This window comes from Chenopodium album, chromosome 6 (assembly GCF_948465745.1).
Source record: "Chenopodium album chromosome 6, dcCheAlbu1.1, whole genome shotgun sequence".
Taxonomy (NCBI): domain Eukaryota; kingdom Viridiplantae; phylum Streptophyta; class Magnoliopsida; order Caryophyllales; family Amaranthaceae; genus Chenopodium; species Chenopodium album.
The window spans coordinates 8,183,816-8,208,353 of NC_137839.1; the positions used below are offsets into that span (position 1 = coordinate 8,183,816).

General features: G+C 35.3%; 2 protein-coding genes across 2 annotated transcripts; both read left to right on the forward strand.

The window, feature by feature from the left end:
- On the forward strand, positions 1-12,225 carry LOC145634486 (ATP-dependent DNA helicase Q-like 3). Its single transcript, XM_081685912.1, has 20 exons — positions 1-86; positions 1,283-1,454; positions 1,584-1,691; positions 1,777-1,818; positions 1,931-2,014; positions 4,232-4,372; positions 4,483-4,517; positions 4,611-4,694; positions 6,721-6,809; positions 7,991-8,143; positions 8,244-8,340; positions 9,050-9,053; positions 9,167-9,316; positions 9,407-9,499; positions 9,580-9,645; positions 9,816-9,946; positions 10,342-10,439; positions 10,603-10,730; positions 10,872-10,972; positions 11,600-12,225. Exons 4-20 carry the CDS (start codon positions 1,816-1,818, stop codon positions 12,054-12,056), a joined length of 1,914 nt encoding a protein of 637 aa, XP_081542038.1. The 5' UTR covers positions 1-86; positions 1,283-1,454; positions 1,584-1,691; positions 1,777-1,815; the 3' UTR covers positions 12,057-12,225.
- Positions 12,226-14,070: 1,845 nt separating this feature from the next.
- LOC145635804 (proteasome subunit alpha type-6-like) lies at positions 14,071-19,865 on the forward strand. The gene is made up of 9 exons (XM_081687162.1): positions 14,071-14,280; positions 14,391-14,485; positions 14,583-14,664; positions 15,111-15,207; positions 16,445-16,503; positions 16,618-16,700; positions 18,252-18,347; positions 19,006-19,065; positions 19,368-19,865. The coding sequence occupies exons 1-9, from the start codon at positions 14,205-14,207 to the stop codon at positions 19,458-19,460; spliced, it is 741 nt and encodes a 246-aa protein (XP_081543288.1). The 5' UTR covers positions 14,071-14,204; the 3' UTR covers positions 19,461-19,865.
- Positions 19,866-24,538: the final 4,673 nt, after the last annotated feature.

Consider the following 24,538-nt stretch of genomic DNA (forward strand, 5'->3'; position numbering starts at 1 on the left):
CTTCCCGGCAAAACTCCGCCAATGTTATTTCGCTAGTACCGTCGTTTCTCTCTCTTACATTGTTGGAATTTCTCCTGCAATTTTAGGTTTGCGATTCTTTCACCTTTTCTCTTTCCTTCATGATCGAAATTTGTTGTTTTCGAACGACGACGACCTCATTTTATAGCTCAAATCATCGTTCAATTAATTCTAAAATTGTTGATTATTATTATCTAAAATCTATCTTTGATTCCCTAATTCATGTTTTTTGTTTCAATGCATTTTGAATTTTGATGTTAATTCTTTGTATCTTAGTTATTGCTGGATTAATTGTTTGTTTAATCTGCGTATATTGCTTTAATTTAGGTAACTGGCGTTATAATGGTTGATTTTTTTTTTTTTTTTGATATTGATACTCTAATTGCGTCTAGGTCACTTTTACTCTACATGCCTTTTAGCAATTTGTATCGAAATTTCGGAACTTTTTGCAGTTTCAATGCCATTGTTTGGTGTAATGGCCTTGTTGATTATGTTGTATATTTATCTTTTAATGTTTATTTACTACCTCCGTTTCTTATGTACTACCTCCATTTCTTATTATGTTTTCTTATTATGTGGAACAAAGGAGTATTATTTGTGATACATAAAATATTCCTTTGTTGCACATAATAAGAAACAGGCGTCATCCCTTTCACTCTTTCTTGTGATTTTTATGTCTGATTTGTGACACCAATGCTGATTTTATTTGGATGCTACCCTCTTAACGTTCTTTTGGTTTGTAAATTTGAAATTGAAGTTGGTAGTTAATTACTGGAGTTATGACATTCGTATAATCTTATGCCTTAAAGAGTCAGATTGTCATCCATAGTGCATAATAATTGTTGGACTTGTTATCAATCAATTTAGTTTAAACGCTTGGGACTAAGAAGTTTGATAAGTAAATATGTGGTAGAATTGGATGAGTTGGTTTGTAGTTTCTGTTTGGTGCAGTTTGTTTTTGCTGGTGATGCATTCCTTTCAATTCAATTTGCTCCTTTATCGTTTTCTATGCTTCTTCTGAAAACCTTTTTCTGATCAGTTCAAAACGTGTAACTTTTTTATTCACTTACTGGCCTACTGGGTCTTGTAGGTAGTTTTTGTTAATAGCTAATAGTGATCAATGCTGTGAAATCTTTGAACCTCTGAATACCAACAAATAACTGGTTACCCAAGTAAACTCCCGGAGTAGGTTATTCTGGTAAAATTATAGTACCATTAAGTTTCCCTATTTATAAATAATTCTCCATGATGTTTTGTATTGAAGGGTTCGAATCCCAGAATTAAAATGAAGAAATCACCATTACCTGTGCAAAATATATGCGGGACACCAAAGAATAAATATGGGAAGGAAGCTTTGGTCAAAATATTGAGATGGCATTTTGGGCATTCTGAATTTCGAGGCAAGCAGCTAGAGGCCATCGAAGCTGTTTTATCAGGTTTTAATCTTCCAGTTCAGTGTTGCTAATTGTGTTATGCTACTGAAGTACTGTATGCAATTTGACGATATATGATGCTCTAAGCATCAATTTGATGTACTGGTTACGACTTTTGATCCTTGTATACAGGAAGGGATTGTTTTTGTCTTATGCCCACTGGAGGGGGGAAGTCAATGTGTTATCAGATTCCTGCCCTTGCAAATAATGGCATTGTCCTTGTTGTTTGCCCTTTAATAGGTGAATGTCATTTGTCTTGTTTAATTGTTTTATCTTGAGGAGTATTGTATACCATATTTGATTTATGGCTGAATTGCAATTCTAGGACTAAAATTGATCACTTCCATTTTCGTGGTCAGCTTTGATGGTAAGGGCATTGTATTTGTTATAGAATTATCTATTTCTCTTTTATTATGATTGTCTTTATTACCATTTACCAGGCTCTGGTGTAACATACACATGAAAATTATCTTATTTAGGAAAACCAAGTGAAGGCCTTGAAGGAGAAGGGCATTGGAGCTGAGTTTCTCTCCTCAACTCAGACATCTGCTGTCAGAGAGAGGGTATGTTTTTGAGTTCTGTCATTCCATGTTGCCATTTGCGAAAGGTTGATTACAACTGAAAGTTAGAAACCAAACATTTCATCAGTGTAGGCACAATTGAATTTTGGCGTTGTCTCTATAATTATTGTATATCTGATTATCTGACACAAATTTTATATGCTTGAGGGTCAACTTCATAAGGGACTTTGTTGTTTCCAATATAAGCTCTATTCTTAGTGTTCTTAAACTGTGGTGGTGCTGTTCATTCCCGTACAGATTCTGTTGGACTAAGCTTAATGTATTATTTGGTATAAATTGATAGAGGTAACTCTAGGCATCCATTGGCGATTTATTTAAACACTGATGAATTAAAAAAAAAAACTTATGGCAAGTATTACTTTTAGACATTGCATTTGATCCAATTTCTGATCTCAATGCATTGAGTTCCTAGTGTTGTTCTAAGAAGTAAATATTTGTGGATTTTATGCGGTTCCCTTCTACTTGTGAAAGTTGTATTTGGTAGACCATTTGTATTTTTAGAAATTTACATGGTACCCTTGTAATTTTTACCAGATGTTATGTCATGACCGTTTATCATGCTCACCTCCTCTTTCTGTTATGAAAATGCTAGTCAGATTTTGTTAAAAATTGTCATTTGAAACAAATTGTTGGATGTAGCCTTCTTCATTAATGAGATGTTATGTTTGATTATAAATACTTGGATTATTTGTCTTATATCCAGTTTATCTTTAATTTCAACCATTAGAATTTTACATCTTCATTAACTACCCTTTAATTATCAGAAATGTCTTATTTTGAATGCTAAATAATACCCATTAATGGTACGTGATGCACCCCAATTAATAGTTGGTGGTGTTCCAGCTACTAGTCAAAGTTGGGTGCACCCAAGCTATGGTATAGGGTGTTAAGGCCAATTTTGCCTATATATACACATACATATATATATATATATATATATATACATATATATATATATATACATATATATATACATACATATATATATATATATATGTATGTAATATATATTATGTATGTATGTAATATATATATGTATGTATGTAATATATATATGTATGTATGTAATATATATATATGTGTATATATATATATATATATATATATATATGTATGTATGTATGTGTATATATATATTTCCCCCCTTATATACTAATACTATTATATGTATGTATGTAATATATATATGTATGTATGTAATATATATATATATATATATATATATATATATATATATATATATATATATATATATATATATATATATATGTATATATATATATATATGTATGTGTATATATATATTTCCCCCCTTATATACTAATACTATTTCTGTTTCATATTATGTGCAACAAAGGCCTTGACACGGACGCATAGAAAGATAGAGATGCACATGATAAGAAGAGAGGTTGTGGGAAACGACAACTTAAAAAGGGAAGAAGACATTTGTTGTACATAATGTTTAGCAATTGTTTTTAGTGAATGTTACACATAATATGAAACGGAGGTAGTAATAAATTAAAATTATCAACATGTATTATCTTCTCAAAAAATTCATTAGGAAAAGTAATATTTGATGAATAGGTTACAAAAGTAGTATTTTCCACTTGTGAAGGCTCTTATTGCTGGACAGTATCAGTTTGACTGTTTTTGGGGTGGTGGCCCTCCAAATGGTAACTAAGGAGTGCAAAGATTTTTTTGGGGAAACATGGATATTGGCAAAAGTATTGACTGCAAAACTCACCAGTTGATCAGGGTTGAAAGTCAGGTGTATATACCCAGATTACAAAAAGCCTAGCCACTTCAGAGGCTTTCTTCATGTGGATCACCAATCAATGTGTAATGAAGATAGAATAAATTTTAGATGATGATGGACTGATGGTAGTGGCTTGTATATGCTCTGAAATGGTCACTTGTTGGATATAATTATTATTCTGTCAATTTGGTGATTAGACCAAAGCAACCTTTTCCGTTAGGATACAATCAGGAGCTCACATGTGTGTGGGATCATTCAATCACTATTATGCACTTTGTGGATTCCAAACTGAACTACTCTTCTTATGTTTTTGCCTTACTATGTTTTCCTTAGCTTTGCTGTGCCAAATTATGATCAATCTTACCAGTTTTGTCTCTTTTATTCTGTTCTCTCCTTTTCCCTATAGCTTCCCATTTGCATTGATCTTGTTGTCTTTTTTCTAGATTTACGAGGACCTGAGCTCTGGAAAACCTTCCCTGAAGCTGCTGTATGTGACTCCGGAGTTGATAGCTACATCGGGTTTCAGCGTTAAGTTGTCAAAAATTCATGGCAGGGGGCTGTTGCATTTGATTGCCATAGATGAGGTGTGCTGTAATCTCTGTGTAGTGATTGGAATTCAAGAATTAATTACCTTGAAGTATTAACTGTGTGTGTGTGTTTTTTTTTTCCCTTTTTTTCTGTTCAAATGTTTCAGGCGCATTGTATATCATCATGGGGTCATGACTTCAGGTTTGTGCTATAATATGGGTTCACCTCAAGCAAATGACTTCACAAATGCGCTAGTTTAATTGTTTTTTCATTAACAGTTAATTTATCTTATAGACCAAGCTACCGGAAACTGTCTTCTTTAAGAGACATCCTTCCAGATGTCCCAATTTTGGCATTGACAGCAACGGCTGCACCAAAGTAAGCTGCACATATTACTCTTATTCATCACTTCTTTCAAAGTCCTCCAGTGGTGGCTAGACTTGCTACAATAAATCATAGTATTTCTGTATAATAATACAATACTCACACATGATGCATTTTTACAATAATACATGAATAAATAAATCAATACTGAAGGTTATAAATAAATAAATTCCCAAACATGGCTCGATTTTAAAATCAATAGCAATTGAAATATGTAAGTCTCTAGAGAAATTTAACTTTATAGTCAATTACATTAAATACATGAATAAATAGATAATGAAGTTCCTAGGCCAACTAATGATTCAGCCGGAAAAAAAATCCCTCCAAAAACTCCACTTTAGTATAGGTGTTAGTTGAGACGAACACTACAAGAGGGGTGGGGGTGAATTGTATGTGAGTTCATAGTGACTACTTTTGCGGAATGTAAAACAAAATGTAAAGGAACTTGCAATGCACATAATATTTTACGAGGAAACCTTCCGGGGCCAACTGGAAGTAAAACCTCGATCCTTCTAAGGGATTTCCAAAGCCAAATCAATTCACTATAATAGGAAAAACACACAAGTTACAACCTATTATAATCAGACCTACACAGTAGGACCCTATCCTACCAACCTAAGTCCCTGACTTAGATTCACTCGTACTCCCTGAGTGTGTACATCAACCTAGAAGCCTACAATACTGTATGCAAAGATTGATTACACACACACCCAAGAACCCAACCAATACAAAATATAGATCTTTAGTATATGATAGGTAAGCTACGCGTGAAACCCGAAACAAATATGACAAAGTTATGGACTTGGCAAACTTACACAATTAAGCACACTTCGATTTCTTCACGCATAATCTCACACAAAATAATGAAATGAGATTCTACAATTTATACAAGACTTGCTCATATAGAAACTAGAGTTTTCAAAAAATAAAAATATGTTATTTTACCAAAATCCCAAAACACGGATTTAAGTAAATCTATTTGAAAGAAAATCTTTTAGAAAACTTATCAAAGATAAATTATCAAAAAGAATAATATCTTTTTGATAATCAGTTTTTAAGAAGTAAATCATTTAGAAAATCTTTTCCTAAAAACTTATCTTTTTTAAACTTTCCTATTTTAAGAAGCTTGCCAAGCTTTTTGTCACGTTTCTAATAAGTCTCACGCGTAAACCTAACAATCATATTTTCAGCAAATCTACAAGATAAAAACTTAACAAAACTAATTTGCTACGCTGATATTCTGTAATGTAGGATACTTGGGCTTCACGTAGTCCAGGACTAAGTTCCTGCTGTCACTTGCACTCCAGTTCTACACTGGAACTTCGCAGGCCTAGTTCTTCCAGAACTTGCTGTCTTCAACGCAGACCTAGTCAACACTTTTAACTTGCTGTCTTCAACGCAGACCTAGTCAACACTTTTAACTTGCTGTCTTCAAGTTCTTGTTAGGGAACTCAGTTAGTTCCTGTTAGAGAACTCTTCTTCTATCTTGATTAACCTTTCCTTGGAATCTCTTCATGTCTTCTTAGATTAGGCTACTCTTCTACTTCTAAAGTCTACTTCACCTGTTCTAACTACAACACTTAGAAAAACCTTTATTAGTTGAAGTTTGCTTAGTTTGAGTTCATCATCATCAAAACCTTTAAGCTTCAACAATAGGTATATAGATACTTGAGTACTTCAACTGTTTGCTACATTGTAATCTATGATATTCGTCAAATGTATGCTGTATCAATTAATATATGTGGCCATCAGATCATGTTATTATGGGTTTCAGAGAAGCATTCTAGTAACAAAATCATGGTGGATAGATGCATTCAGATTAGAATAATTACTGATTAATGATAAAGTAAGGCATATGTACCTGTAAATCAAACATAGCTGCAAAATTAGATTGCTTGTAGAATTAATGGGATTGAATTTTCGTCGTGTTAAGAATTGTGTTGAACTTCTATCTATTCCTGACTACTACCTTTGTTTTATCCTTTATTTATATTGTTTCTCTTTCTTCTTTCGAGTGCAGGGTTCAGACTGATGTCATTCAATCATTGTGCTTGCAAAATCCTTTAGTCCTAAAATCATCCTTCAATCGCCCTAACATACATTATGAAGGTGAATTCCTTAAAATTTTGTTATTTAGTTTCTCATTCATTTGCTGGTTTTATCATCTGTATATCAGCAAAAGTAAGTATTATGAATTTATATTATTTCATTCAGAGAATAAGATTTTGAAAAAAGATAGAAAAGGGGAAAACTTAGAATCTGTTCCATGTGTGCTATCGGCCTTTTTAGAAAATTTAAAAAGCATACGGTGGTGAGGGGTATTATGGTTTTATGTATTTGGATTCCAGGTAGACCATATCACCATAGACTCTTAGTCCAGAGATCAAATACTTTCAAAGTTTTTATTAGTCATAGTTTTTGTGTATTTGTAAAGCATGTAGTTTAATTTAGTCTTAACTCGAAGTGATGCACATGATCATATATTCAAATACTTATTGGATTGTTGCTGATGGTTGTCAATATATTTTTTTAAACCTGTCACTTGTTGTGGTACTACTTCTTCCTTTAGGCTCGTGTATATCAGCATTATGTTTCTTCGTTTGTCGATATAAAACTTCTTTGAGTGTTAGAAGTTTTCCGTACATTTTGAAATTTTTGAATACAAACACGAAGTCACTATCACAATTTTATTTAAGTGCTTGTTAACCTTGAACCTTCTGGTGGATTTTATATCAGAGAAAAAATTGTGAGTGCTCATGTAATGATCTGAGAAGATAGTAATAAATTGATGTTCTCTTGAGTTGATGGCTATGGCACTATGCAGCCTATGCTTATTGAAATAATTAGTGTTTATGAGATGCTTCACAACAATCACAAGTTCAAAGTTTACGTGGTAATGTATCTGTACTTGAAACAGAAAATTTCTCCCATTTCTTATTTTTTTCTTCCCTCCTTACATACTTTGTTTTCCCCTTATTTTCTTTCTTTTAATTTTATCCAGATATTCTGATTGCAGCATCTGTCAGTTATTTTGTATGAGATACTCCCTCCATCCCTTTTTGCTCGTCCCATATTTCTTGTTTGGATGTCCCAATGTTAGCTTTATTTCCTAATATGGTTACTTTTTTTCTCTAATGTCGGAGCCCGCACACAACCATTATCCTTTTCTCTCTACTTTATACTTTCATTAAAAAAAACAAACAAAGATAGAGGGATTAGGTTATTGTTACTCTTGTATTTTGTATGTCATTGATTTGGTCATACTGTTGAGTAAGCTTTTATTGATGCAGTTCGATATAAAGATCTTCTAGATGATAGCTATGCTGATTTATGTGGGGTAATGAAATCCTGTGGAGATGTCTGTGGAATTATTTACTGCCTTGAGAGATCAGCTTGTGATGCTCTGGCTGTTCACTTGTCAAGTAATGGCATATCATGCGCTGGTAACTAATATGGTCTTTCTTGTGATGTTTTTCAATATATATCTTCTTATGATGTTTTCTATACACTTAAATTGTGATGTTTCTTTTGCCCTTTCCTTAGCTTACCATGCTGGTTTGAACAATAAATTACGAAGCTCTGTCTTAGATGATTGGATTTCTTCGAAGATACAAGTTGTTGTGGCCACAGTTGCTTTTGGGTATGATTTTCTTAGATACAAATATAGCATTGCACTTCAATGATTTCTGGGTTGGTGCTTATAAAAAAAATCAAATACGAATGTAAGCTGATATCAAGTGAGATTGAACCAATATAGTGTAACTATAGCAGCAATAGAGAAAGACGATTGGCTGAATATGCATTTGTTAACTAGAACAATAAAATTGGACAATAAAAAAAGAAACTACGCCACTTTCTTCTTTATAGTAGTATTTCAAATGGTGTCTGCCTACTTCTACATTTATATCATTTTTATTTTTACATGTATATTTATCTTTGGGCCTTATGGACGGCTTATTAGGCATTGTATGAACTGCTGCGGGGGTTTAGCACAACCTAGCTATCTTGGCACTTTTGTTCTTATCATCTCTACATGTACGTATTTGGCAAACTGATTTGATCTATGTTGGTGAATTTCATATAATTAAGAAGTGATGACTTAACTTAAAATCATTTACACTTGCATTATTGGACTATTCTGATTAATTTATGTCAATGTCCTCGCAAGAATTAAGTTGTGCTGTGTTTTCTTTTCTCATTTTGGCACAGCGTAGCTGTTAATATTTTAATACTTCAACGCTGAAACTTAAAGATAATTTTTTTATGCATTCACTGTATTACTTGCTGCAATTTGGGACGGAGCTCTGTAAGAGACTTTAAAGTGATAGAAGATGACATGTTTCACGCAGAATGGTACGTGTTTCTGTAAATATTAAGCAGGGGAATCACAACTATTGACACTTTACTATATTGTTAAAATGAACTCTAGCAGTAAGTAATTTGTGACTCTTTTGGCTGAACTTTAGGGAATAGATAGAAAGGATGTTCGAATTGTATGTCACTTCAATATCCCAAAGTCAATGGAAGCATTTTATCAAGAGTCTGGTAGAGCTGGACGTGATCAGTTGCCATGTCGAAGTGTTTTATATTATAGCATTGATGATCGCAAGAGGATGGTTGGATTTTATGTCCTGATTTTTTTTTTCAGGCTACAATAAGGCTACATAATTGCTGAAATCTTAACTGCAATAATTTCAATATTGCAGGAATTTATTCTGAAGAATCCTCAAAACAAAAAATTGAAGTCCTCAAGTTTGGAAGATGCATCGTCAAAGAAGTCATTTGATGATTTTAGACAGGTGGTTTTTTTCACAAAGGCAAGACGAGGTGAGGGGAAATAATGGAATAGTGAACTGATTTTGGCTGGTCGTGATTACAGATGGTTGAGTACTGTGAAGGTTCTGATTGCCGTAGGAAGAAAATTCTTCAGAGCTTTGGGGAACAGGTGTGCTGGGCATTTTTTTTTTTAATTAATTTATGCAGTTTGTACTTTATGTATATCATCCTTTTCACAACAAAGAAAAATTATTAAATTCTATATAGACTTCATAGTTTTTTTTGCTCCATTTAAACTGAACTCTTATTTCCTTTTGTTCTTTTCTACTCAAACTGTAGGCCCCTGCATCTCTCTGTAGAAAAACATGTGATGCCTGCAAACAGCCAAATTTAGTGGCCAAGAACCTGGAGCAGTTAAGTTCCTCAGCAGCTCGACAGAAAAACATGCTTGCCAGAGTTGTTATAAACAGGTAGTATGGTTTGTATTATTTGATAAATTTATCATGATATTGTCATTGACTAAATATTGTGGAGTCAGAGAGTTACTGAGTTTATATGGAAATTCCTTGAAGACACTACTGCTTTATCTGTGGTACTTAACCTGGGTTAATTCATTTACGAAGTATATTTTATCCATTAACAATTCTTTTAACTCCTAAACATCTTGCACATCTTTCTCTCATCTCTTTGCTGGTGTTTTGTAAGGCTTATGAGTTATGATAAAGTGCTAACTTTGTCAGTAGGAATCAGTCATCCAGTCATGTTGGAATATTTTTATTCTTTATTATATGTTGTCCTCTTTTTGCAATGTTCTTATTTGCTTCTTTTTGTGCTAATATTAATATGTTCCTATTTTTCTGTGAAGTTCTTCAAACAATGTTGATGGAGAAAGGTATAGTGAATTCTGGAATCGTAGTGATGATAAATCTTGTGATTCTGAAGAAGAAATATCAGATTCTGATGGTAATAACCTATCTGGTTTATTGGTTGAAGTTCACTATAGAGCCTTATGAGCTGGCAGTTTTTTGTGATTGAATTTTGATTGAGCTTGGTACAAATATACAATAGCCTTTTTTTTAGTTATATCACCATCTCATTATCATCACTGAATACTTTCTTAATTCAGAGGAAGGGGAAGCATTAAAAAGCCTGAGCTACTCAGGCTTGCCATCAAGATCTCGGTTAAGTGAAAAACTTGATATATTGCAGCGAGCAGAAGAAAAGTATTATCAGAACCAAGGCTCTCAGAAAGAGGTCTGTTTCTCTTTTATATATTATATTCTTATGCCTTTGCCAATGCATGTAGTCATATGCATTTAGTTGGCCTTGTGTCTCCCTTTCTTTTCTTTATTGTACATTCTTATATCCTATGTAATTTTATCACACTAATTACAGACTAGTAGAAAAGACAAAAATTTGATATCCAACACATTAAGAGAATCATGCAAGCAACGACTGGCAAATGCTTTAAAGGAAAATCAACAACGACTTGGCAGGTTTCATTTGTAGCTTACCCTCGATTTCAAACCATATGCTTAATTCTTAGTCTCTTTCGTTTAATCTTTTTTTGCCGGTTCCTTTCTCCTATAATTATTTTAAACTAATTTTGTGTCTCAAAATAACTTTCATGTGAACATTCCTGCTATATTCACATTATACCTATGAAGCGACAGGGTTTTGTTTGGTTCTTTGTCTTTTTAATTGAAGGATTGAGTCAGGAATGGGTGATACTCATGTGGCATAATGTGAGTCTAGGCAACTGAAGCCTTTATACTAAGATGTTTCTTTCATGTCCCTTCAAAAAAAGATTTGCCTTTCAACTGATACAAATGTTTTTCAATATATCTGCCCCAAATCCTTTGCTCTTTAACTTGAGGGCAGTGGTCACATTACTGTATTTTTTTCACTCCCTCGAGAGAAGCTACCTATTGCTTGTTTATTTCCATACCTTTGATAGAATGAACAGGAGGGGATAATATTAGCTACTTCTGTGTGGTTTTTTTTAATACTCGGGTATTACATCTTATTGATGAGGCCGATTCCTTCTTTTTCTGTAATACTATGAAGTAGTTATTTTCTAGTGGAATCTTGGCCAACTCTTTTCCTTGATTACCATTTTACAGTGTTGACATTGAATCAGCGGTCACAATCCTTGAAAAGGAATGCTACAAGAAATGTGAAAAAGGCGGGAAAACGTTTTATCTATCACAGATGGCTAGTACAGCAAGGTGGCTTTCAACTGCAAGTGTAAATGATTTAACTAACAAGCTGCAGTCCAGCACCCCAAATACAGATAACTTGAAGAAAAAGGACGTTTCCATTCTGGAACCAACTTCCTCAAATAATTCCAGTAAACCTGTGAAAGAAATTATCTATGAAAAAACTAGAATTGGTCCATCCGCAACTGCTCAAACATCGGAAAGCATAGCACAAAGAATAGTGCTACCGCCTGTTCCTTCCTTCTCTGACTTTGTGAGAAGCAACAAAGCGAAAGATGGTCAAGCCACTCATCATTCTAACTCAAAAAGGAATTCAGCAGATATTTCTGGTACTGCCGATAAGAGGATGAGGTCGCAGTAGTCTTACATTAGTAGTTCATTTTTCTCTTCATTTGCCTTCTTAAATACTGTACTTTATTTCTTCAATACCTCCGGTCATTGAGAATAAGTATTTATCTGATCTTCAGGCTGCCCTTCTATGAACTGAACTAAACTGAACTGAACTGAAATGAATATTTTATAAAGAAGGAAATTAGGAGCTGAGTTGAACTGAGCTGACTGAACTGAACTGAACTGAATTTCAACGTAAGAGAACATGTCCTTAAGTCATGTTAATGTTAATTCAAGTATACTCTGTCAAAAAAAAATGTTAATTCAAGTATTAGGGTCGGATCAAATTGGATTGATTCTGAATTAGGGCATCACCTCATTCTATACTTCTACATGTTGTCTAAGTCATTTGAGTTGAGATAGTTTTGTTATGTCTAGGCAAAGTTAATGGTTATAAAAACAATTCGAGTCACTTGAGCTGGGATATTAACTACTACTTTGTATTTGTTAATACCTTTAGCTATCATGGGTATTAGAGCTTGAATTCTACATGGTTAAGGGAAGAGGATACGATACTTTTTTTTATCATTTTTCAATTGAACAATCAATCCTAAAAATTATCAGGTGGAAGATGCTTATTTACTAATTTAGCCCTCAAAACCAAAATTACAATCAAGTGAAAGAAATGTGTTTTATTTTCACAACATTATAGATTACAAAGTGGTTATTCTTCAAAATTGACAAACATTCATGTTATAGGTACAGACCGGCCTACATGCTGTAGCCACTGCTCTCTAGAAGGCAGTAGCGTATCCAGGATTTCCGAACAGTGGGTTCGGAATAAAAAAAAAAAAAAAGGAACGCGAATACATTAATTAAATATTCAGTACATTAGTTCAAATTTCGGATTACAAATGAATTACACTTAGAAAAATGAAAAAAAAAATCTAAAAAAGCATTCTTCGAGTTTTCCTACTTTGGAAACGTATCAATACATCATCATCACTCACTCTAGCAAATAAGTCTCTCTCAAGAAAAGTGACTAAACTATCATTCAATAATTGATCGCCCATACTATTCCGCAACTTATTTTTTACATAAGTCATTGATGAAAACACTCGTTCCACACTTGCAGTCGCCACCGGAAGGATCAATGCTAGTATTGAACTATATAGAATTGTTTCCAAAAAGACTCTAAACTCATTTGCAAACTGAAATCAAACAACAATCATACAATAAATTAACTACACACTTACACTAAACACACAATTAAAATGGCTAAGAATAATCATCAATTTATCAATTATAAACCCCAACAATCTAAGTATTCAATATTTCAATCAATAAATCAATTATAAACACCACAAATTTACAATCTAATAAATGAATTAACATTTAAGTATTGAACTATATAGAATTGTAGAATACCTAAAAAAAAAATAGAATTGTAGAGTACCTTACTCCTTTACTCGCTGGGCTGTTGGGAAGGTGGTGGAGCCGTCAGGAGGAACCGTGAGTGGTGTGACTGGTGTCGGCGTGTCGCGGTGGCCGGTGGGGTGGAGGTGAGGAGACGAGGAGAGGTAAAGGCGCGCAAGGGAAATCACCACTAGGCTGAACATTGTTTTGTTGATATTTAGTGTAAAGATATTGTATTTAACCTTTTTTTTTTTTTTTTTTTTAAAAAAAAAAAAAAATTTAATTTTTTTTCAAAAATTCAGTGGGTTCAATGAACCCACTTGAACCCAACTTGTATCCGCTCCTGGCTCAGCTCAATTTAGTTCAGATGAGTTAAGTCAATGAGAACAGACCCTAATATAAGCAAAAATCAAATATTAATTGGACTTATTAAACCACAACTTCAATCTAATCCAATTTTGACACACAATTAAATCCAATTTAAACGACTACACAATAGTCAATACTCACTAAAAACACTCAACCAAACAACTCATTTACCACCTCTATTCTCGTCGATACTAAAATCACAAGGGCGGTATCGGTAATTAGCAACGGCATAAAAGCAAAGACGAGGCTGGCTTGCGCAAAAAGGCACCAAAAGCGCTACTACTTCCCCACTTTAAACCCCCAAAATTCTTTTCCTCATTTCCCAAACTCACTCTCTCCCTATTTTCTCTCTCCTAAATTTACACTTGATTCAGCAGAACAACAACAAACAAGCATGAGTAGAGGCAGCGGAGCAGGCTATGATCGACACATTACGATCTTCTCTCCTGAAGGTCGTCTCTTCCAAGTTGGTATGCTCAATTTCATCCTCAAGATCTATCATTTTAATCTCAATTTTTCATATATATTAGATCAATTTTTAGGGTTTATCGCTGATTTTATTTTTGTTTTTGGGTATCAGAATATGCGTTTAAGGCAGTGAAATCTGGTGGAATTACATCGATTGCTGTTCGTGGGAAAGATTCAGTTTGTGTCGTTACCCAGAAGAAAGTTCCTGTTAGTAATTTTTCTTTTTAATTTGATTTTTTTCCATTAATTTTTAATGTTTTGGGGGTGATTTTTTGATTGTTTTTGGTTGATGTTTGGATTACAGGACAAGCTTTTGGATCAAACTAGTGTTTCACACCTTTTCAAAATCACCAAGTTTATAGGGTTGCTTGCCACTGGAATGACAGGTGGGTGATTTGTTGTTCTTAATGATTTTGGTTTTCCAATTATTAAAATGGAGAACAAATGATTGAAAAATGTTGGGATGACAATATGTAAGTAGAAATTTGAAGGCTTGAGTCATGTTAACTTGAACTCATAGTGTTTATGGATTGAAGATAGTTTTAATTGAAATATTTTAAAAGTCTGGAATTGTTCTCGGTTCGAGTTCTTGGATGATGTTGTTGTGATGGGTTAGTCATGGTCATTGCTATATGAGCTTTGTTTTCGATGAGTGAATAGAGAAGCTATTGTGGATCATGTGTCTAATATTGTTTTTACTATAGAGTATTTATAATTAAATTTGATTGCTCAATGGAATTGGTTGAGGGAATTATTGATTTGACAATATTAGATTTAATGAATCGATTGTTTCAAAAGCTTCTACCATTAATGAGGTGGATTCTTTGATCAGCTGATTCTAGGAATTTGGTTCAACAAGCAAGGAATGAAGCAGCTGAGTTTCGTCATAAATATGGATACGAAATGCCAGTGGATTCATTGGCTAGATGGTATGTATTTTTTATTTCCTAATTTCTCTGGATATGGATGATCGATTTTTCATTAGGTGAGAAATTCTTGTTGAAATTTATAGGTTGCCTTTGTATTGTGTTTGCTGTTAAGGCTTGTAATTTGTAAGAATGTACTTATAAAAGAGGCTTTGAATAGAAAGTTGGAGGTTTCTGGTTTCATTGGTTACTTGGGTAAACTATATTTTCAAAATTATAGCACTGTACTTTGTTAGCTGAGGTGCAACATCTTTTTTTAGACCCTGGTTCTGTTCACTTGTCCTCCAGTTGTGCCACATGTTGCACAGAATCACTGAAATGAGAAATTATTTAACCTTAAATTGAACATAATTAAAAATGTGGTTACATGATGCATTTGTTCTGCTTCATGTCCAATGACTAATGGTGTGTGCTGGATATGTTTTCCTTGTCTATTAGCATGTTTATTTGAAATTTGTGTATTATAATCAAAATATTGTTGCCGGGTCGTTGCTTTTGGTTGATGACTTTCTGAATTTGTTAAATTTTTTGAAAAAGCCTAATGATGGAAAATCTATATGATTTTATTGATTTCATATAAGCCTCCTTTTCATGAGCTGCAGCTTTGGTTCTTGGCAATTTGGCAATGTAAACTACCACCACCTCCACCACAATTACCACCTTCTTCATTGTCGTCTTCGTCTTCTTTCTCATTACAATTATTATTACGGAGTATTATTGTTATTGTTGTTATTATTATTATTATTGCCATTGTCATCTTGTCAGTATTGCTGCTGCTCTGGAAGGGACTGGCTTTAGTGAAATGTGTAAACATAAGACCAGTTTGAACAAGTTCAATAAGAGCAAGTTCAATAAGAGCTGAGGGCTTGATTTTTGATAAACTTTACATATTTATCTTTTAGGATTCTTATTGTTGATCTTTTTTTGATCTTTAACTTTGCTAGAATTGTGATTTTAAAAAATAATTATTTATCTATTTTTCAAAGAAATAAGAAAAAATTTATTTACCCCCGTGTGCTCCCGTGCCTGCGTTCAAGCAAGATGCTTTACTTTCCTTGACTTACTGAGCCATGCAACTAAGTACAGTAATGAATTAATATACGGGTTCTGTTGATGTTAAGTCCCCCCACCCCTCCTGTTTTGGTTAATTGTTATTTTCTGGTGACACAATAGTTTTTTTGACTATTCAACTTTTGCTATGTGATTTTGATGTTATAACTCGTTTGTTGTTTGTGTATAGGATTGCAGATAAGTCTCAAGTATATACTCAGCATGCCTACATGAGACCTCTTGGAGTAGGTGTGTGCCAAGTCTGCTTCTGCTTGTCATAATAAATCTTTTTCCTCTGAGCTTTATTTTGTGATTTTACATTTGGCCTTTCCTAAATGCCTTTATATTTTCCTATACATGTAGTGGCTATTGTTATTGGAATTGATGAAGAGAATGGACCTCAACTATTTAAATGTGATCCCGCTGGACACTTTTATGGTCACAAGGTATTCTTTTTGGATAAATTAATCTGCGATATGCTCCTCTCATATAGAGATTTTTAATATCTATTGGTGAGTCATGACAACTTAGAATAGAGCTCATATGGTGTGGTCATTGCTTGGTGTTGGTGTTAACTTGAGCTGCAAAGTTTAAGTTAAAATAAACTTATAAGTAAGGTTGGAAAAAGGCTAGAATCTTTATGTTGCATTGAATTGAAGGCTCCCTCAAACCTATTGTGATTTTCATACATCAAAACGTCTACTTTCGAGTTTCTACTTGATGCAAGATTCTTAAACAATAACTACCTTTTGTTGAGGGGATTATTCTCATAACCATCCTTAAGGCCTTAAGTCCTCATTTGAATTCTCAAAGCCACATTTCACCATCAATCACCAAGTCTGTAATTAAAATCCCTTCTTCAACCCTAAATCCCTTTATTGAAGTCTGGTACTTGTATGATTTTGCAGTTTTGACTTAATTCGGAATGGATACAAAGCCCATGATTTCAAAAAGAGAGAAATATAAACATCATTTAGTAACAATCTAAGTTCTTCTATCCTCCCCTTTCTCTTAATTTCTTTCATTCAATTCATCAACATTTTGTGAATTACTCTTAAACAATTGTTCTCAATTTGCAATTTATCTCTCTTTTTAAGCCTGGCAATTTCCTTTTTCATCCGCTTCTGAATTTGCAACGTTACCTTATTTGATAATGAACCATTACTATTTTATTATTTTTCTTTCCCACCAACCCCTTTACACATTTTTTAGAAAAAATTTCTCACTATTAATTAAATATACCCCCACTATGGTGCTAACTATACTTCATATTACCTTTAAAAAAACCTAATCTTATGTTATAAAATTCACACTTTTAATTAAAGGGTCCAAACCCTTTAATTTTCCTAAACCTCTGTGCAACGCTTATTATTACAATTAATATGAAACGGAAGGAGTAAATTCTAATTGTTCTCATAGAAAGGAAAGTGGTGACTGGTTTGAGTGATCAATAACTGTCCTTCTTGGTGATCATAGATGCACACCATCATTTCTATCTGCCATATGACAGAGAGAGACTGAGATCAGGTTGTGTTATGTATTGTTCTTTAGATTTTTTGTTCACTTGGGTGGTCATTGTGTTTGATTTGGACTTTTGGTGGTTGAAGATGGTGATTGCAGCCTAAATTAAAGAGTAATGTTTCTAGTTTGATCAACATGATTACTTGATAGATAAAATGGGGCTCTTAAGGATTTTTATCTAGAGAAATTCGATCAGATTCCAATATAGGGTTTGTAGCCATTTAGTGGTTATTTAGTTGCTAATTGTTTGATTAGTGGTAGTTGGTGGGTATGAGAATACAATTAAAGACTTGAGGGTAGCGAATCTATGTTGGTTGGTTTTTTATTCCAAGTTAGGGATGATTTTGTGAATTGTGTCTAAAACTGGCACTTTTTTTTTTTGGTAGAAATTAGCCAGGTATAACTTATGTCAGTTTTATTGTAGCAATACTGCAAAAGTTTGGAAACAATTTTGATTATATGCTTGTTTATTATAGGCCACAAGCGCTGGAGCTAAAGATCAAGAAGCCATTAATTTTCTGGAGAAAAAAATGAAAAATGATCCTGCTTTCTCCTTTGAGGAAACTGTGCAGGTATGCAATCTAGCCTGCTTTTCTTTTGTATCCTCAATTGCTGCAACAATATGCGTCTTCTCTTTCTTACATTCTAGTGTGAAGGGAAATATGGAAGGGGGGAAGTGATTGTCAAATGTGAAATCAGCAGTGCTATACTGATTAATTATTTATTTGGAGGATCCACTTCTTTTACTTGCAGATTTTGTGTAAAATATGTCTTTGCATTGGGGCCTTGAGGCTAAGAAAATGTTTATTTCAACTAATAGTTGTTAGTGTTATGTTATTGCTTTGTTTTGTAAATTCTTATTTATAAGAGGGTGTTGTGCCATTGCATTCTTACTGCTTCATGCCATGCGCTGGGAAATTCCCGAGTTATATTGTTAAGTTGGTGAAAAGCTTGAATCTGTCCTGTATATATATGTTATGGTACTTGTAAACGTGGTAATTTATGTTTATGAAAATTTACCTACAAAAAGTATTTGTCACCAATCACCATTTGGTGCTGTTGACATTTACGGTGTTTACTAGTTAACGTCTGTGATCAGCCATTACTCATTACTAAATTTTTATTTGTAGATATGTTGATGGATACATCTTGTGCTAATAATAGACTATTTTTTGACGAAAACAATAGATCTTGATGTGACTGAAAGTTGTGTGTTTTTCTTCCTTGCAGACTGCGATCTCTGCTCTTCAGTCTGTTCTGCAAGAGGATTTTAAGGCCACTGAGATTGAGGTACATCTCATGAAGTTTGCTTTGTATTTATTGAGTTTGTTATGTCTGTTTATACTTTTGTTCTTAATGCAATACGTATCTTGGAAACAATGTTGGACATGGTTAACTAGTAGACTTGTAAACTGTCTTCATGGGTGCCCTTTGGGAAACAAAAATTCGAATTTTCATTGCAGAAACTTATTGCATTGGGAACTTCTGATGCAAAATCAGCTCATGAAATATGCTAGTCTGTTTAATTTTTAAAAAATTATGATTTTACTAGGGTTATAATCATAACAGAATGAGTTGCCAATTGTTTCCAGGTGGGAGTTGTTCAAGTTGGGAATCCAGTTTTCAGGTCGCTTGCAACCGAGGAGATTGATGAGCACTTGACAGCCATTAGTGAGCGTGATTGATTTGGATGTGTTTAACTAGGTGGCTGGCATAGTTTGCCAAGTGTGCTAGTACTGCTGATGTGAAAGATGTTCTCAACCTCCTAACCTGAAATTGCAGTAGCCGTTGGTAGAACTCTTTGCCTTTTATATTTACTGTAGCATCAGATAATTGTTGATGTTTCAAACTTAAAGGGATTATTATTGCAAAGAGCTTCTGTGCAAGTTGATGAAAATGGTTTAGATGCTTGGTAGCTTTGCACTAGTTTGCTTCCTTCTCGGCTGTCTCTATTTGGCAGTCAAGGCAGGTCATGCAGTAGGTCGTCCCCTTGGGTTTTACTTCGACAATCTTATTGTGCAATCTTTTGTATGAAACTTGAAGCTGCATCTTAGAGGTTGATTTTTCAATGTGTGAGATCATTTACCTCACTGTCCAAAATGCCTATTTTTCTAGCACTGTATTATAAGTAATTTCTCAACAGTTTTTCTTTTCTCTGTCTAGGGGCATTTGATTAAGTTAATCCATGTTATTTTTTTAGGAATTAATACAGCCTAGGAGTTAAAAAATTCTATACCTAAAACATTTCAATTGTCACAAACTAAATAACTCCCTAATTATTAAAGAAACCCATAAAGGGGCAACTTGCTAGTTCTTGTTCTTTTGGACTGAATAGAGTAATAAGATAATAATAAATAGTAAATATGTTAAGATGAGTTGAACTTAATTAAAACTGATTTGAGTTGAATTTAACTGATTATGATAAATAAGCCTAAAGGCTAAAAGAGTAGTATACTTTTACGTATACAAAAGCTTATACGTTGGGTATACTTTGGAGTCGTACAACAATTTCTCAAGAGGCATGTGAATCTTGTAATGTTTAATGCCCAACGTAAAACACTAAAACTACCATCTCGATGCGTGGTCGGAATCTAGAATGTGAGCCCTTCGTTTCAAACACCATCATTTCTGAAAAATGTTGGACCATCCCAACCAAAATCTGCTTCGTAGAAGGTATCCTACTCCAAGAATTTATCTAAAGATTTGGACTGGTAACATCGTCTGCCCCAAGAAGAAGAACCATAGGATTCGAATGCGATGCTAAGTAATCAACCAAGTTTTCGACATCTTGTATTCTTTCTAGTGTCTCATGTATTTTATTTGTAGTGTACCACAGCGGCTTGCTTTGCTTACAATGTCTCCTACTTTGGCAATACAAGCTGTGAAGAAGACTAAGTTGCTGTAATACCCTTTTGGTAGGGTTAATCGGTTGATCTTGCATCAATTTCTAACTTGCTAATCCACGCGCCATACATGCACTCCGACACACGTCTTGCTAACCTTGATCAGTTGATCTACTGATTTGTGCGATGTTGCTTCTAGTTTCAATGCATTAATTTGAGGTTTAGAAAGACCGAAGAGATCCTTAATAGTGATTGCCGCATCACCTGATACATGTAGTAATGCTAAAACTCCTCACCAAAAGTCCAAAACTATGAGTATGTGTTAGAATATATGGATATATATTCTTTGACTTTGTATATATTAGTTTAGCTACTGTAATTATCCTAGCGTGATATTAGTCTTGATCCTAGCATGATCTCAGCCTAACTTGTAGCAAATCAATCATGATCTTAGCCTAACTTGTAGCTAATCAATACCGAGTATATCTCGGATACTTTGTATATATAAACTCAAGAAAATCAATGACAAAGCATCGATCATATTACTTTCATGGTATCAGATTAAAGGTTTCGATCCTAACCTTCTTCTTTCCCTCTTACTCCCGGCCCATCTCCTCCTCCTTCCTCAAATTTTCTTCGTCTTCCGCTGCAACATTCCATGGCAGACACTCCAAAATATCACCCTGCTTTTGCTATCACAAATGTAAAATCTCTCCTCCCGATCACTTTGGACACCGCTGGAATGTACCACTCCTGGGCCGCCCTCTTCAAGGTGCTTTGTAGGGTTCACGACCTTACATATCACATCATACCTCCTACGAAGGCGACGGAACTCGCTACATATGAGAAAAACAAAACGGCAGACTTGGCCTATTGGAAACGCCTTGATGCCGCGGTCCTTAATTGGATCTACGGTTCTATTTCTCACAACCTCCTCACTGCCATCCTTCTCAAAGATGACACCGCTCAAGGAGCTTGGGCTCGTCTCGAGTCTATGTTCCAAGACAACAAAGCAGCCCGAGCTTCCCATCTCGAACAAGAACTTGCTGACCTTGATTTCGAGAATTTCACCTCCATTGACGACTATTGCAATCACATCAAATCCCTTGCTGATCGTCTTGCGGATGTTGATGCTCCGATTCCCGATACTCGTCTAATCCTAAAAATGATCGCCGGTCTTCCTGAAGCCTATGCCGGCACAGTTGATTTTATACAAAATCAAGAGCCACTTCCTTCCTTCGAGAGCTTCCGTTCCCGACTCAAGCTCGCCGAGCGCACCATCAAGAACCGCCTCGCCAAGGAGGGTGGTGCCACCAGCCGCCAGCAGGCCGCCCTCATCTCCTCCACCGGAAGTCAGAACCAAGCAGACACCTCTGGGAACTCATCTCGGGGGAACACCAGAAACAAGCAACAAAAGAAGTCTAATTCTAAGACTTCTAATAAAGGCCGCACGAATGGGCCAGCCCATCAGCAATCAGGCCCAAACCCAGGGCAGCCTTGGCCAATTTCCTCAAGGACCCTATTCATGGCCACCGTGGCTGGGCCAGTGGCCCAGTCCTCCATGCCCCTATCCAACTCAGTCGTGGGCTCCACGATCTGCTTCTTCTTCAACTGGTTCAAGGCCTAATGGGCCTGGTATATTGGGCCCACCTCCTCAAGCGTACAGTGCTCAAGAAAATGGTCCGAATCCTACCCCTACTCATATTGAAGCTGCTATGCAAATGCTTGCTAATCTTAACCGTCCGGATCCCAATTATTACATGGACACTGGCGCCACATCTCATATGACGGTCGATCAAGGTATTCTCTCTACCTATGTCAATTCGAGCATTAAAAATCATAACATTGTTGTTGGTAGTGGTGATTTAGTTCCAATTATTGGTCATGGTAGTGCTACTTTGCCCTCCCCATACCCTCCATTTACCCTAAACCATGTTTTGCATTCTCCTAAAATAATAAAGAACTTGATATCCGTCCGTAAATTCACGACTGACAATATGGTTTCTATTTCCTTTGATCCTTATGGGTTTTCTGTGAATGATTTACAGACGGGGGCCCAACTAATGAGATGTGACAGTACTGGTGACCTATATCCAATAGTTCCAACAAGTCAAGCCAACTCTTCCGTCACACATTCCAATTTTTCTGCTCTTTCTTCCGATCTTTGGCATAATCGTTTAGGACACCCCGGCGATGTCGTTCTTAGATCTTTAAGTAATCAGAAACTAATTAAATGTGATAAGGCTTGTAATTCTTTTTGTTCTTCGTGTCCTTTAGGGAAACAAGTTAAACTACCTTTTTCTAATTCTATGTCGCACACTTCTTTTCCGTTTGATATTATTCATAGTGATATATGGACTTCGCCTATTCTTAGTTCATCCGGTCATGGTTATTATCTCTTGTTTCTTGATGATTACAACAAATTTTTGTGGACTTATCCTATTGCAAGGAAATCCCAGGTTAAACATCTCTTTCAATCTTTTCATAAGATAGTCCAACTCAATTTGAACGTAACATTTAGACTTTTCAATGTGATAATGGCACCGAGTATGTTAATGGTACTCTTAAAACTTTTTTTGAAAATCATGGCATGCTCTTTCGTCTCTCTTGTCCTCACACATCTCCTCAAAATGGAAAAGCTGAACGCCACATAAAATCAATTAATAATATTATTCGGACCCTTCTTGCTCATGCTTCCTTGCCACATTCTTTTTGGCATCATGCTCTAGCCATGGCTACTTATCTTCTAAACATTTTACCAACCAAGGTCTTAGGCTATAAGTCTCCTACTCAAGTTTTATACCAATGTGATCCAATTTATTCGGCATTACGAGTCTTTGGTTGCTTATGTTTTCCTCTCTTCCCTTCCACTTCTATCAACAAATTGCAAGAACGGTCCACTCCTTGTGTCTATCTTGGCCCTGAACCTAATCATTGTGGTTCGAAGTGCTATAATCTATCAAATGGGAAAATCATAATTTGTAGGCATGTGAAATTTATTGAATACGAATTTCCGTTCTCAAAATATCACCAACCGAAAATTAGTGATTATGATTTTTTGGACTACAATCCATTAAATCACCTACACCATTTGCGCACCACTCAACCCCCTAATCCTCCCTCTCCAACCCAATTCGAGCCACTCCATGGGCTTTCTCCAGCCCAGTCCGTCCCATCTCATGGGCAGCCAAGTTTTCCCACATCTTCTGGGCCATTTCCCCCCTCTAGCCCATTATCCCACACTTTTGTCACAACTCTAAATGCGGGCTCCCAGCAAACCCAACAGCATACACCGGTTTTGCACCTACCCCATTTTGACAGCCCATTTCCCAATTCCTCACAATGTGAGGAACCCACCTCCCCACTGACTGCCAACAGCCACACCACCCACGCTGCCATTGACAGCCCCGCCTCCACCACCCACACTCTCGGCCAGCAACCCACCCAATCCCATCCTATGACCCACTACCCGAGCCAAAGATGGCATTGTCAAGCCTAACCCAAAATATTTTTCCAACCTAAACACGATGACCACTACCACCATTTCTCCTATCCCAAAGGACCCGGTTAGTGCTATCCGTGACCCTAATTGGAAAAATGCAATGTTAGACGAATATAATGCTCTTATTGATAATCATACATGGGATTTGGTTCCTCGGCCACCTAATGTGAATGTTATTCGTTCTATGTGGATATTTCGTCATAAACGAAATTCTGATGGTTCTTTTGAGCGGTATAAGGCTCGTCTTGTAGCTGATGGTAAGACTCAGCAGCAGGGTATTGATTGTGATGAGACTTTCAGTCCGATTGTCAAACCGGCTACCATTCGTACAGTTCTTAGCATTGCTATTCCTCACTCTTGGCCGATCCATCAACTGGATGTCAAGAATGCTTTTCTGCATGGTCATCTCAATGAAACA